We start from the raw sequence: 15,405 nt of genomic DNA on the forward strand, positions 1-15,405 counted from the left end.
TCATTCCCTATTGCCTGCCAGGGTGAAGGCTGGGATTAGGAGTACAGCCGAGACCCAAACCCTGGCACTCCAATGCAGGATGCAAGAGTCTCTAGAAGTATCTTAACTGCTGCATCAAGCAGCCCTATTATGTTTTTAAAATGAGGGAATAGATTAAATGATGGGACATTAGAATATCAACTGTTATGAAGTGTCCCTTGGATATTAGGTGCTACTCTCTACTTTGTATATATTATGAAATTTAATCCTCACAACAACCTTATTGCTTCTCATTTCAAGAAACCAATACATGAAATAATTTCTATAGGATGAGTAAAGCCCCAATCTGTTTCCTGAGCTTGCTCTGCTTAGGTTCAGTTCATTTCCATCTCTTGAACTTGATTCATTTGTGCTAGTCCTCTTGACTAGCACACTGAGCCTCCATGGTCCAAGCAAAAGGCAGAGGGTTTCTGACACCCTGGTAATGCTTATTATTATCATTAATAACAATTACACTTCTACCTGTACTGGATTTCACAATTCACAAATGCTTTCAAATACATTATTAAACAAGTTTTTAAAAGTTATTACAGATGAGAAAAGCTTCAGTAACTTAAAGATAAAAGCAAATGGCAAAGCTAGAATTAAATGAATCCTAGGCCTTGTGACTCAAATTTTAGGGTCTATTAATTATCTATTCCTCCATTATTACTGTATTCCAAGAATTCTCTTAGTACTGGTAGAAAAAGAATTATAAGAATATATAACAAGTTTTAATTAATTATAGGAAAAAGTAAATAGAGATGAAATTCAAGAGGAGGGAAGGCTACTTCATACTAGAGATAGGCAGAAATGTAGAGGCCATATATGGAGCTCAGTTACTGTATTTTCAGGGTTTAATGAGTTTTTTAACTTTGGAACATTCATTTAAAAAGCACTGTGCCATTCCTTTTGCCCCATTTACATTTAAAAATCATATATATGAATATTAAAGGTAGAAACATCTGTCTCTTGCTTATTCTAATATATTTTTCCAGTAGCAAGAAACTTTTGCTATTATTTTAAGAATATGGTTATACCTAGCAGTCTTTCCTAAGAGTATATGCCAAGTTCTGCTTACAATTAGGGGAGGCAGATATTGCAAAGACAGACAATTCATTGATCTGTGTCTGAAAAGTCCCTGGGAAAAACAAAACAAAACAAATAATAAGATAATAAGAAGCATAAGAAAAGAAAATAGCACTAGTGTTTAATTAGTGTCAGGCAGTGTTCTTTATCCTTTGCATGTAATAATCTATCTAATGCTCACAAAAACTATTATCATATCCATTTTGCTGATGAGCAAACTGTAACACTGAGAACTACAGATAAATCCAGGTAGCACTTTAAAATGTACAAAGACCCAAACCCTTTGTAGGATAATGTATAAAGGTAATCATAGTATATCATCTTCTATTTGGACAAGAAAACATTTTAGAAAATTATATCACTGATCCACTAAATAAGCCAAGGGTATTCTATGCTGGAGCAGTAGAGGTCAAGAAACAATCAACTGGGTTCTCAAAATAGTAAATGACTGAAAATGATGGTAGTTCCTCGTTATTCATGATTTTATTTTCTGCAGTTTCAGTTACCCACAGTCAACCAAGGCGGAACATGCTAAATAGGAAGTTCCAAAAATAAATAATTCACCACTTTGATATTACACACCATTCTGAGTAGTGTGAGAGATTTCTGATCCATTCTGCACAGGAGGTGAATCATCCCTTTGTTCAGTGCATCTATACTGTATATGCTACTTATCCATTAGTCACCTAGTGGCTACTGTGGCTATTGGATTGACTTGTAAGGGTAGAACAGTGCTTCTGTTCAGTAATTCTTATTTCTTATTTTACTTAATAATGGTCCCACAGTGCAAGAGTAGCCATGCTGGTAATCTGGAAGCTGTAAAGCATTTTCTGGAAGTGAAAAGGTGAAAGTACTCACCTTCATAATGAAAGAAAAAAATCATATACTGAGGTCCCTAGAACCTACGGTATCCGTAAAACAACAAAGAAGCAAAAAGGAAATTCCTGCTAGTTTTGCTGTCACAACTTAAAGTGCAAAAGACATGGCCACATGTGTGATAAGTTCTTAGTTAACACGGCATAGGCACAACACCTGTGGATGCAAGACATGAACAGAAAACATGTTCTGACTACAAGATGCTGCGCCAGAAAGTATTGAGCCTATATGAAGACTTCAGCAAGGGATTTCCAGAAATTAGTGACATCAGGCTTTTTATTGCAAGTAAGGGATGGTTACACAGATTTGGGAAGAGGTCTAGACTGAAAAATATAACAATTAGTAGAGATTGTTTGCTGAAGAAGCAACTGCTACGTTTCTAGCAAAGTTGAATAAGTTGATTAAGAAGAGAAACCATCCAAAGCAAATCTGTAATTATAATGAAACTGTACTCTTCTGGGAGAAGATGCCCAATAGAACCTACATTTATAAAAGTGCCAATGAGAAACCAGAGCATGCACACAAGGAATGAGAGTTTAACTCTAGTACTATGTGCAGGGCATATGATAAAGTCAGTGCAGAGTACTGAGCAAAAAAACCAAGTGCTCACAGAAATAAAAAGAAAAATTACATTTTTAGAGAGAGAGGAAGTACATTCACATAATGTTTATTACAGATTAACTTGTATTTCACTGATTGTTGTTAACATCTTATTGTGTCTACTTTATAAGTTAAAATTTATTCTAGGTATGTGTGTATAGGAAAAAACATTACATACAGGGTTGATACTATATGCAGTTTCAGACATCCATTAAGGACCTTGGAACATATACCCTGCAGTTAAGTGGGAACTACCATACATTTCTGCCACATTCTCTTTTTACAAAATTACTTATTTTCATTTTATTTGAAAGAGAGGGAGAGAGAGGGAGAGAGAGAGAGAAAATGACCTTCTATCCACTGGGTCACTGGAACTTAACTTGTGTCTCCCACATGGGTGGCAGTGATGCAACTACTTGAGCCATCACTGCTATCTCCCGAGGAGGGCATTAATAGGAAGTTGGAAGAAAAAGTGGAGCCAGATCTCAAACTCCGGCTCAAATGCAGGATGTGTATGTCTCAAATGATGGCTTAACAACTTAAGCCTAATCCCTGCAGATCTAACCACAAACACTAAATACTTATGGCCAGAATCTCAATTCTGGTAATCTTCAAATATTACACTTCTCAAGAGAGTTTATAAAATTGTTAAAATAGGCCGGCGCCGCGGCTCACTAGGCTAATCCTCCGCCTAGCGGCGCCGGCACACCAGGTTCTAGTCCCGGTTGGGGCGCCGGATTCTGTCCCGGTTGCCCCTCTTCCAGGCCAGTCCTCTGCTGTGGCCAGGGAGTGCAGTGGAGGATGGCCCAGGTGCTTGGGCCCTGCACCCCATGGGAGACCAGGAAAAGCACCTGGCTCCTGGCTCCTGCCACCGGATCAGCGCGGTGCGCTGGCCGCAGCGCGCCGGCCGCGGCGGCCATTGGAGGGTGAACCAATGGCAAAGGAAGACCTTTCTCTCTGTCTCTCTCTCTCACTGTCCACTCTGCCTGTCAAAAAAAAAAAAAAATTGTTAAAATAATTACTTCTAAAAAGAAGTAAAGGCACAAGGATGTCACTTAGACCAGGTTGAATCTAAGTAGAATTCTATCCAGCAAATATTTCTGATCTTTCATATGAGATGTTCATGCAGAGATATTGTTTTAAATTTTTTTTTGACAGGCAGAGTGGACAGTGAGAGAGAGAGACAGAGAGAAAAGTCTTCCTTTGCTGTTGGTTCACCTTCCAATGGCCGCCGCGGCTGGCACGCTGCGGCCAGCGCACTGCGCTGATCCCATGGCAGGAGCCAGGTACTTATCCTGGTCTCCCATGGGGTGTAGGGCCCAAGTACTTGGGCCATCCTCCACTGCACTCCCGGGCCACAGCAGAGAGCTGGCCTGGAAGAGGGGCAACCGGGACAGAATCTGGCGCCCCGTCCGGTACTAGAACCTGGTGTGCTGGCGCTGCTAGGCGGAGGATTAGCCTAATGAGCCACGGCGCCAGCCATTTATTTTTATTTTTAATTCTTCCCTCTGTTTTCTTCTGCCTAAATTTCACTTCTGCCTCTTTTTAGCCTGTAATAAATAAATGTTGTTGTCCATCTGGCAACCTGAGTTTTATATAATTGTCAAAACGAATAAGACATTCTAGAAAAGCAAGATGTAGCCATGATTATATACATGAACATAGCATTGTCAGATATAATTGTTTGTCTAGCCCCATGAAAAGGGTATGTTTTTGCAAATTTTTGAGTTTACAGTATAATTCATTAATAATTATAAATTTGAATATTTGATTCAGTAATAAAAATGTACCATTTTCAAATTAAGGAGTAGTTATATGTACAAATTCTACTCTAATGTTCCTCTAAATATATTATTTCAGCAGACACCCCATTCTTTAGTGTGATTGTTTCTCAATATTTCTCCTTATTGCAGGTAAATACCTATTTTTCATCTACAACTCACACAAATAGAATCCCACTATTATTTAAAATCTGACCAGACCATCTGTTTTTTGTTTTCATCTCCATGGGATATAAAAGATAATTTTTATGACAAATGCGTTTATGTTTTAGCTGAATGCTCCATGATTAAGAAGTAAAGACGTATTTTGCAGAAAAATGTATTTGAAACCACACCAGGGAAAACAATTTGGCTCTCACTTGTAAAGGATACAAACATTAACATTTTGGGTTTAGACAGAGTTCTGTCTGGAGAGGTGAGTTTAATTTACTTAGAGGATCAGAGTGGAACTCGGGAATATACAAAGCGATGTCACAACTGTATTCTCAAACAGGACAGTATCTTGTAGCAGATTCCTCCCATCCCAATCCTTCTTAAGTAATGCCACCTAACTATAACCCCTATAAAGTCAATTGGGTATGAAGCCAGGTATTTAGTTGTCCAAGATAAAGTTCAAGAAACAGACTTTTTTCAATGGGTACTCTGTGGGAGTCAATGAAACCATTCAGATACACAAAAGAATGGGTTAGGACTTCTGGAAACCCATCCATAACATGCAGCAGAGCTTTCAAAACTTACTGCCAACTGAAGCAAGTCAAGAAAGAAAACATTTCAAATCCAATATAGCATGGGTGATCCCAAGACTGAAGATAGATGATAGGAAATGGGAAAGCTATGGCTTCATTAGTTGCACAAAAGGCTGCCAATGAGCCATTTTTCCATCAAGGTAATCTGGCTATTTTATTTTTTTTCATTAGACATAAGCACTGGGTGAGTTTAACTGAAGGTGGAATGGTTGCTGGCTTTGCAACAATGGAAATTTTATATCATATTAGAGTAGTCAGCAAAACAAAGGGTCAAAGGGTAAATTCCTCTTACTACAACATGTTTTCAACAGTTGAACCTCACCCTTGTGATTAGCAAAACTCAAACAGCTGATAGTTGGAAGTGGTGAGGAGGAAGAAAGAGGAGGGAAGTTATGGGTGTGTCTCAAAGAAAATAGTGTGGAATATTTGCAAAAAATGAAGTGAAAGAGTCTGAACATTGCCTGGTCTGCTGCTGAGAGTTCCCCTTTTCATTAGTGGGAGGTGTTCAGTTCCTCTGGGAAGAGTAGGCTCCTTGTTCTCACATTGTTCTCCAAAGCTACTCAGAGATTTATTTCACTTAATGCTGTTTATCCTTATTTATTTTTAATCCTTCTAGGGTGGAGGTGGGACGCCTTACAAAGTAGGGAATTGGAAGCATGAGAGTGTGACCCCCACTTCGGAAAATAAACAGAAGAGATTATGGGGCAAAATCATCATTTTCCTCTTGAACAAAGGATGATCATGGTAAAGATAGTATTCAATTAGAGTCTGAGATGTAAACAGCAGCATCTCTTGTCCAATGCTTCACCCCAGAATAGTCTGACTCAATGGTCTGTGGAGACAATAGCAGCTGCCAAGTCTTGGTCAAGGTGGTAGTCCCAACGTGTAATGCCAGCCCCTCAACACTACCCCTTTTCCCCAAGCTTTGACCTACTTATCGTAACAGAGGGGCAGGCATTTGGCTTAGTAGTCAAGACACCAGCTAAGCGTATGTCCCAAAGTGAGGTACTTGGGTTCAATACTAGATTCCTGCTCCTGATTTCAGCTTCCTGCTAAAATGCTAACCCTGCAGGCAGCAGACGATAGTTCAAGTAGTTGGGTCCCTGCCACCCACATAGGAGACCTGTATTGAACTCCTGGTTTCTGGTTTTGGCCCTGGGCATTTGAGGACTAAATCAGCAGACAGGAGTTCATTTGCCTCTCGAATTGAAAAAAAAAAAAAGATAACTGAAATGTAATTAAAAGCTCTCAGCTTTTATATATTTCTTCAGGCAGCCTCTAGGAATGCCTGATAGCCTTTTGGCACCATTTTGTGGGGAGCAACTTGGACTAGACTAAGTTACTGGAATTAAGACTTATTCTATGCATCTGCTTTCCCACAATATGGCGCTGAGAAGGGAGTAGCAACTTCTACGCAGCTGCCTCTCGCTAGCTTGGGTGATGACCTGCAGGAGCTGATCCTGCTCCTGATTGCAGGAGAGCAGCGTACTCGGCGTGTGGGTAGCAGAGTTGGGATTGGTGGAAGAGGACTATAAAGGAAGAGAGAGACAACATGCACCAGGAACATCTGAGGGAACACCTGTGCAGCTCCCGAGAGAGCCGGCCGGCGGTGTGCTGCTCCCCCGCGGAAGTGGGGAAAGTGGCTAGGGGGAACCGCCCTTCCACGGAGGTGGAAGGGACAGTAGCCAACCCGGGAAGAACCAGCAGCAAACCTGGGGAGGGCCGAGCAGACAAAAGAACAGCGCAGGGTCCTGTGTCGTTCCTCCACGAAGACGGGGAGTGACATAATGGTGCCGTGACTCGGATATGAAGCCTAGGCAGGGTTTAGTGTCATTCCTCCATGAAGAGGGGGAGCGACACATTTGAGCAAGTCATTTTGAAGACTGGATAGACAGAGTCAAAATTCTAAGAGTAGGGAAAGCACAACCTCTGTGAAGTTGAATTTAGTACAAAATCTTAAAATGGTATTTGGAATGGAAGCATATCAATAATATACATTTGTATTTCTCAAGTTTGTTGTTGGTTGTGTTTTATTTTAAGACAAAACCACAATGATACAGACAAGTGTAGGTCAGCAGGCCAATATGAAGTGTCTGAGTTGGTATTTTGGTAACTGGCAGAAATTCTTAGATTTTGCTTGTAAAGGATACTACATTCAAGCCTTCCTATTACTTAGGAACTTTATTTCATTTTATCTGCTTGTTATACCTTAAAACAAACCCTTTTCTCCTACCCTACTTTTATCTTACAATCTTTGTGTTTCTGCTCAGTTGTTTCTCTTACCAGGAATACCTTCTTTTCCAGCTTCTTGATTCTTTCCTCTGCTTCAGATTCTATACCTCAATTCCCATCAACTCAAAAAGCCTCTGATCCTACTCCAGGCTACTCTGACCTTCTCAGCTCCAAATTATTACAATTTCACACTTACATCTCAAAATGCATTGTTTTATTAAAACACTGTCTTTATTATTCCCTACCTGTTTCGTGGATATTTCTTATTTTTCAAACTTGTATAATTCTTTTGTATTATCTCTAGTGCCTATCCTGATGTGTTTATTAAGCACTCATTTATACTTACCAACTTGACCTGAAACCCTAAAGCTGCTTCCTGAAAATCATGAGGTTTCCCATGATCATTTTTAAACAACAAACTCATCATCATTATCAGCAAATATTTATAGATTTCTGTAAGTCTCAGGCACTAAGGTGGAATGCCTATCATTTACCAATGGACTTTACCTTTCAATTGAACTTCAGAGTTAGTGTACCCACTGTTAGAGAACCACAGCACCCACACCATTCTCCACCACCACGGTCTGAGTGGTACCAAGAGCGTCTCTACATTGGACGGAACTACAGATAGAAGCAGGCAGGCAGACTGCAATTACTGAAGCTGGAGGAGGGCCAGGAAACTTGGGAGAATGCCCCCAATTCCTGTCGGAGATTGCATGGATAACCACAGCTGGCCAGAATCTGCACTTCCACGTATCACCCTAATAAAGCCTTGTGCCTATAGCAAAATAAGGCCACTCACAGGGGGAACGGTCACATTCAGAGGTTCTTGAAGAAAAATGTTTAATTTTTTCATTTGTTTGTTGGCAAATTTATGAGGTCTACTGTAAGTATCCAAAGCAAGTACCACAATGTTTCTGGCAGAGTGCGTTGGAATAGAATCTGAAATGTATCCTGTTTTGCTAACTTGAAAGCATTATCTCTCTAGTTATATAGCCAGGGACTCATTCTTTTTAACATTAACTTGTCCTACAGTAGGATTCAACTCTTCTTTGGGAAATGTGGAGAGTTCCATGGTGTGTTTATGTGTATGTCTCATGCATATTGAGAGGCCAAAAAACTAATTAACTACTGTTTGCCTAAACTTTCATAAAAATTCATCTTTCTGAGTGCCTCTGGATTATATTAAGCTATTCTGTTCACACATATACCAGGAAAACATAATTTTAGTCAGGTCTTCCTCTCTGGTCAAGTAAGTGAAGAAAGTACTGGTGAATTCTGAATTCAACTTTTTGGTATATTATAGCACTCAACGTCATGTTTCTTCCTCAGATGTAATGGAAGCAATTTAAGCATAAAGATAAAGATATGCCAAAGATTCATACCTATGACTTATATAATTAGGCTGTACCATTACTTGGAAAAAAGTTATAAAAATGTTGGGCTTCCCAACTGAGAATGTAGGTAAGAAAGGTCTTTTTGAGTCTTCAAAAAGTTTGGGGGTAAGAAAGGTTCTTCACTCTCCTTTTGAATTTCAGTTTTTTAATCACATACCACCAATTCTATGCATGTGACACTTCTCAATAGTAAGAAGGAAAAAAGCCATTTATTTGGGTACTCATTATAGAATGTTATTTCAATTTACTTTAGACTTATTTTTAATCAAATTGATGACTAGATTCTCATGGATCTCCCTAACCCCAAAACCTCCTTACTTCCTGACAAGCAGTAACAACATATAACACGCCCAATTCACTGTTCTGCAGTCCTTACTTGAGTCCTAAGCTGTTCACATGCTCAGGGGTCCTCAATGTTAAATGCTTTGGCACTGATATTTAAGAGAGCTCAAAACACACAGCCCCAGATTTCCTTACTTCCGACCAGTCCAAAGTCACCCACTGAGGTGGGCATGACTGGTTGTTGCAGGGCTCTTTTTCGATGGGCCGATGTGTTAAACAACCACTGGAGTCCAGTGTCTCCTCCTCAGAAGGTCCGATCTTCCTGATGCACAGCACTGCCCTTGTGCGCATTCCACCGTCACAAGTCTTGCTGCATTCCAACCAGTCCCCAATGAACCACCTGTGGCAAGTGGAAGAAACACATAAAAGCATTTCCCTCAGTGTACCCAGAGCTGTTCTGCTGAGTGAAGTCACTGACATGGACTTCATCCTTTATTCAGAAGGGTTGACATTTCGATGTTGCTCAATACGACAAATAGCAAATGGAAGAGCTGCTAAGGAAAAGATCTTTTCACGTCAATTGCCTTTTAAAGTGTAGTGTATGGGCTTTGTAGGTTCAAACAAACAATGCACTGTGTGTTTTTATACTTTGATTTTTCCCCTTTTTTATTAATTTCTTTTTTTAAAAAAATATTTATTTTATTTATTTGAAAGAGTTACAGAGAGAGGTAGAGACTGAAAAAGAGGTCCTCCAACCACTGGTTCACTCCCCAAATGACTGCAATGGCCAGAGCTGAGCTGATCTGAAGCCAGGAGCCAGGAGCTTCTTCTGGTCCTCCCATGTGGGTGCAGGGTCCCAAGGACCAGGGCCATCCTCTACTGCTTTTCCAGGCCATAGCAGAGAGCTAGATTGGAAGTGGAACAGCTGGGATTCAAACCAGCACCCCTATGTTATGCCAGCCCTGCAGGCCGGGGCTTTAACCCGCTGTGGTACAGAAATTTTTATTAATTTCTAAAATGAGGATAACAATGATCAATCTCATAAGACTGTCATGAGGAGTAAATAAGGTAATAAATGCAAATCTCCAATGTCCTGATAACAAATGGCTCTCCATGGGAGGAAAGAGTTTTGATTCAAAATGTTTGCCAATTTTTGTAGTGTAAATACCTCACTACAATCAATTTCAAGTAAGCAGCTTGACATACTGAACATGAACAAGAGAAGATACACTAATAATAGAGTCTCACAGATCAGTACCAATTGGCTTCAGAACACAACTGAATACTTCTAACATAGTGTCTGGCATATAAGAAACAACAAGACAAAGTAGCTATTTCCATTCATATTCTACTGAGCCATATTCTCCCATAGTTGAGGATTTTATGCTTAGATAAACTTAAAGGACCTGGGAATTTGTTTTCCAGCTGCCAAAAATGGAATTCTATGACAACAGAAGACAAAGACAGAGAAGGCTCAAGTATCCAACCTGAAGACATGGGAGTCTTAAAACACCTTCACTTTCCTCAAAAATAGGGCCCTGAGCCAGCCCCTGAAAACATGGGAGATCCCGCTTTTATCCCTTTGCTTCTAAAAACAGCTTCTACACAACTAATGTGGGAAGGAATTCAAAGGTCTTAACAAAATGAACACATCTCACATTTGTAGGTATCTTAGTCCTTTTCCCAAATCAAGGAACTTTCATATATATGATTTCAGGGTTTTTCTTGATAATACTCTCAGGACTCACTTTCTTAGACATATTAATTGGTCCAAGGAATGTGAATCATGATTCAAATCAGGCCAATAAGAATTCTGTGTTAGGGGGCCGGCACCCTAGCTCACTTGGTTAATCCTCTGCCTACAGTGCCGGCACCCCATATGGGTGCAGGGTTCTAGTCCCGGTTGCTCCTCTTCCAGTCCAGCTCTCTGCTGTGGCCCGGGAGGGCAGCAGAAGATGGCCCAAGTGCTTGGGCCCTGCACCCGCATGGGAGACCAGGAAGAAGCACCTGGCTCCTGACTTCAGATAGGCATAGCACCGGCCGTGGCGGCCATTTGGGGAGTGAACCAACGGAAGGAAGACCTTCCTCTCTGTCTCTCTCTCACTGTCTATAACTCTACCTGTCAAATAAAAAAAAAAAAAAAAGAATTCTGTGTTAGAGGAGCAGGCATTTATCCTTGTAGTTAAGATGCCCACTTCCCACATTGGAGTGTGTGGTTCAATTACTGGTTCAAGCTCCTGATTCCAGCTTCCTGCCAGTGCAGACTCTGGGAGGCAGTGGTGATGTTTTATGTAACTGGGTCCCTGCCACCCACGTGGGAAACCTGAACTGTGTTTACAGGTCCTGGCTTTGCTCTGCCTGGTTCCACCATTGAGAATTTGGCAGTGAACCAGCAGATAGAAGCTCTCTGTCTCTGTCTCTCTGTCCCTGTGTCTCCTCCACCAGACCCCATCTTTCAAATAAAAAGACTTCTAAGAATCCTGTGTAAGAATTTTTATATGTCAACTGGAGTTTTAAAAAGGATCACTTTTCTTTCCAGTTACAGAAATGTATAAGGAAATGAATGTGGAGATGCTGGTGGCCATGTCCCCTGTTAAGTGGAAATAGCTGATTTGAAAGAATGCAGAGGCTTAGAAAATCCTGACAGTGTTTCAAGTCTTTAATTCCAGACATTCTGCAAGGTAGGCCCACTCTTAGATTTCCTTCAGCCTTCTTACATATATGGAAGCTAACACCAGTTCAAGCTTTTGTTATTTGCAACCAGAGTCCTGACTGATATATTATTATATTATTGTATTTAATTTAACAAATATTTGCTAATTGCCCACTTTAGTCAAGATTTTGGGCTTTGTTTTTTATAGAAGTAAGATCCAGTGTTAGGGAAACAAATAGCAACCATGGAACTAGGACTAGATTTCCCACCAATTGCTATTTCAACTGGATTTCATTTTTAACATTGTTGAATTGTAGAGTGTAGATCATACGCATGGAGTCATAAGACATTTCTTCAATCCATAACTATAAATCCTGCAACTATCCTCAAAGGGCATGGACATGCTCAAACTCTTGAGTGAACAACTACCCAGAGAAAACATAAAAGCTTAAAACAATTTCCTCAATATTTCCAGTTTTGTATATGGAAGATAATATTTCAGTGAAGATGGTGTACTAGTATTCTAAATTTTAGCCTGCATTTGGCCAAGTAAACTACAATGGCCCTTTTATTATTATTTGTACTATTTGTAATTATAGAAGAAAGCCAGGGGGCTGGCGTTGTGGCATGGTGGGTAAAGCCGTGGCCTGCAGAGTCGGCCTCCCATATGGACGCTGCTTCGAGTCTGATCTGGCTCTTTGCTGTGGTCTGGGAAAGCAGTGGAAGATGGCCCAAGTCCTTGGGCCCATGCACTTGTTTGGGAGACCTGGAAGAAGCTCCTGGTTCCTGGCTTCGGATTGTCTCAGCTCCAGCCAATGTGGGAATTTAGGGAGTGAACCAGCTGATGAAGACCTCTCTCTCTCTCTCTCTCTCTGTAACTCTGCCTAATAAAATAAACAAATCTTTTAAAAAAAGAAAAGAAAAAGAAAAAGGAAAACAGCTTTCTCCTACCAAGATTTTAAAAAAAGAAAGCTGCATTTAGAAATAAAAATGTCATAGTTGATCATTTTCTCAAACTTAATATATATTTTGTCAAAATCTAAAAATTTCAGGGGCTGGCACTGTGGCGCAGTGGGTTAATGCCCTGGCCTGCAGTGCCTGCATCCCATATGGGCGCCGGTTCAAGACCTGGCTGCTCCACTTTCGATTCTGCTCTCTGCTATGGCCTGGGATAGCAGTGGAGGATGGCCCAAGTCCTTGGGCCTCTGCACCCACGTGGGAGACCCAGAGGAAACTCCTGGCTCTTGGCTTCCAATCAGCACAGCTCCAGCCACTGCAGCCAACTGGCAAGTGAACCAGCAGATGGAAGACCTCTCTTCCTCTCCTTCTCTCTCTCTTTGTAACTCTAACTTTAAAATAAATAAATCTTTTAAAAAAATCTAAAAATTTCAACCCAATATTCATTTAAAAATGATAATTTAATCCTGAACTTTAAAAACCTGACATTAACTTTTTTTTTTCTGTCAAGTCATTTTCCAAGGTGGATTTAAAGTGATTTTCATATTTTTTCTGTCTTCCACAGATACACATGATCCCAAAATGTTAGTACCATTTTTGGTAAGGAGGAAAATGTATACTGAGAATAATAACTTGCATGCCAGCCATAGTGAAACTCTGATTCAATTTGCAATAGTGATTTCATCATCAAGATTAGGGAATAAAACAGAAATGTGTATAACTCAGCCACAAAAAGTTCAGTCATACCACCTCCAGCCATGATCTCATTAGGTCTCATAATGTAAGAGTGATGGAGAAATTCAAATTAAACACAGGTGCCTAGAGTAAAAGCAATGATTTAGAGTTGTTGCTGTTCTTTGTCACATAGGGTCAGGGCCATCTCTCCCTTTTTATTCTTCAACCTCTCTTTTATCACCAACTGTCTCACTCAGAAACTTAGCCTAGATGTATTGCTCTAGGCTTCAACTTGAAATGTATGAAAGTAGTAGTATTAATCAGCTTCCCAATTTCCTTTCTGACTTTAACTCTGATTTTAGGCTTCATATTCAGTCCCAGTTGCATCTTTATTGCGCATCATTTCATTCCACCCCATGTTTCTCTGAAGACTTCAATCACACCCTAGTTATCTAAATAGGTTTGCAATTTCCACTGCATCTTCTTGTCTCAGTTTCTCCATTCTCCTGTCTAGTTTAAGAAAAACCGCTTCCTTCATCTTCATTGTCCATTTTTGTGAAACTCTGATGGCATTCTTAGTTTTCTTTTCTTTCCTTTAGATTCAGTGGTGAAAATATGAACACACAAGTTCTTGCTGTAAACATCAATTGCTGATTTGTTAATAGCCTGAACAATTACTGGATTGTTTTTTACCCCCACGCTCTTTCCAACCCCCAGTGATCGAACTGTCTTAATCCTCACCAGTGCCTTCATTTCCATTCACTGCCAATGAATAGTGGGATTCATATTTGGGTGTCTGATATAAGAGTGTTTGCTGTAGCCTATGTAATCTGATGTCCTGTCTCAGGCTCCTATTACTACAAACAATAATATTAATTATAGGAGGGAATAAGAGAGACACCATAGAAAAGTTCGCCATAATTTTAGTAAACCAGGATGTTTGAAAAAGCAATCCATTATAAAACCAGAATGTTATTTTTCTCTTTAAAGTGAAATAACAGAGTATACAAAAATAAAACTGACATTGAAGGTTTAGTTGAAAACAGATTTCCCAGCATTTGTCCTGGAGTTAAGGGTGTCATCACCAACTCTCTTTACAAACTCAATTCAATAAAATAATTAAAAAATCTTCAGAATTTGACAATAATCAAAGAGATTCAATTACATAATCTATTGTCTACTTACAAAGACAAAAAAATGTTCTTTTAAAATAAATTTTAGGTAGCTTTTCAAAACAAAAAGTTGATTAAAAAAGAGATTTTGTTCATTCCTCAGCTAAATGGAAAGTGAAACGAATATTAAGGAGAATTCTCTATACCCTAAGCATTCGATAGTCAAACTTTTCTAAATTTTTTTAAAAGAATTATTTTATTTATTTGAAAGAGAGAGTTACAGAGAGAGGTAGTGACAGAGAGAGGTCTTCCATCCACTGGTTCACTCCCCAGGTGGCCGCTATGGCTGAAGCTGTGTCGATCCGAACCTAGGATCCAGAAACTTCTTCCAGGTCTCCCACGTGAGTGCAGAGGCCTAAGGACTTGGGCCATCTTCTACTGCTATCCCAGGCCATAGCAGAGAACTAGATTGGAAGAGGAGCAGCCGGGACTAGAACCGGCGCCCAAATAGGATGCTGGCATTTCAGGCCAGGGTGTTAACCCGCTGTGCCACAGTGCTGGCCCCTCTAAATTTTTAAAAAGTAATGTAGAAGTGGGTGTTTAGCCAACTGTTTAAGATGTTTAAGACATTTGTGTCCCACTTCAGGGTGCCTGGATTTGATTCATGGCTCTTGTTTTTTACCAATGCCCACTCTAGGAATCAGCAGTAATGGCTCAAGTAATTGGGTTCTTGTCACCCACGTGGGAGAAGGTTTGCACTCACAGCTCCAGGCTCCAACCCTGGCCCAGTCCCAGCTGTTGCAGCATTTAAGGAGTGAACCACCAGTTGGGAGCCGTCACTTTTTCTGCCTCTCAAACAAATAAATAAACAACACTTAAAAATAAAAAGCAACGTAAATAAACTCTGAAGTTGTGGTGATTGGGAATGTGTCAACAAATCAAGGAGAATTAGAACATTAGAAAATTCTGCAGACATTTGACTTGTAA

At 40.1% G+C, this 15,405-nt stretch overlaps 1 protein-coding gene across 1 annotated transcript in view; it reads right to left on the reverse strand.

The window, feature by feature from the left end:
• Positions 1-15,405, reverse strand: part of ADAMTS6 (ADAM metallopeptidase with thrombospondin type 1 motif 6) — a 313,716-nt gene that overhangs the window by 23,172 nt on the left and 275,139 nt on the right. The window contains exon 21 of the mRNA XM_070056759.1: positions 9,217-9,421. Within this exon, the coding sequence (XP_069912860.1) occupies positions 9,217-9,421 (205 nt within the window). The remainder of the gene's footprint in view (positions 1-9,216; positions 9,422-15,405) is intronic.

Source organism: Oryctolagus cuniculus, chromosome 14 (genome assembly GCF_964237555.1).
Source record: "Oryctolagus cuniculus chromosome 14, mOryCun1.1, whole genome shotgun sequence".
Taxonomy (NCBI): Eukaryota; Metazoa; Chordata; class Mammalia; order Lagomorpha; family Leporidae; genus Oryctolagus; species Oryctolagus cuniculus.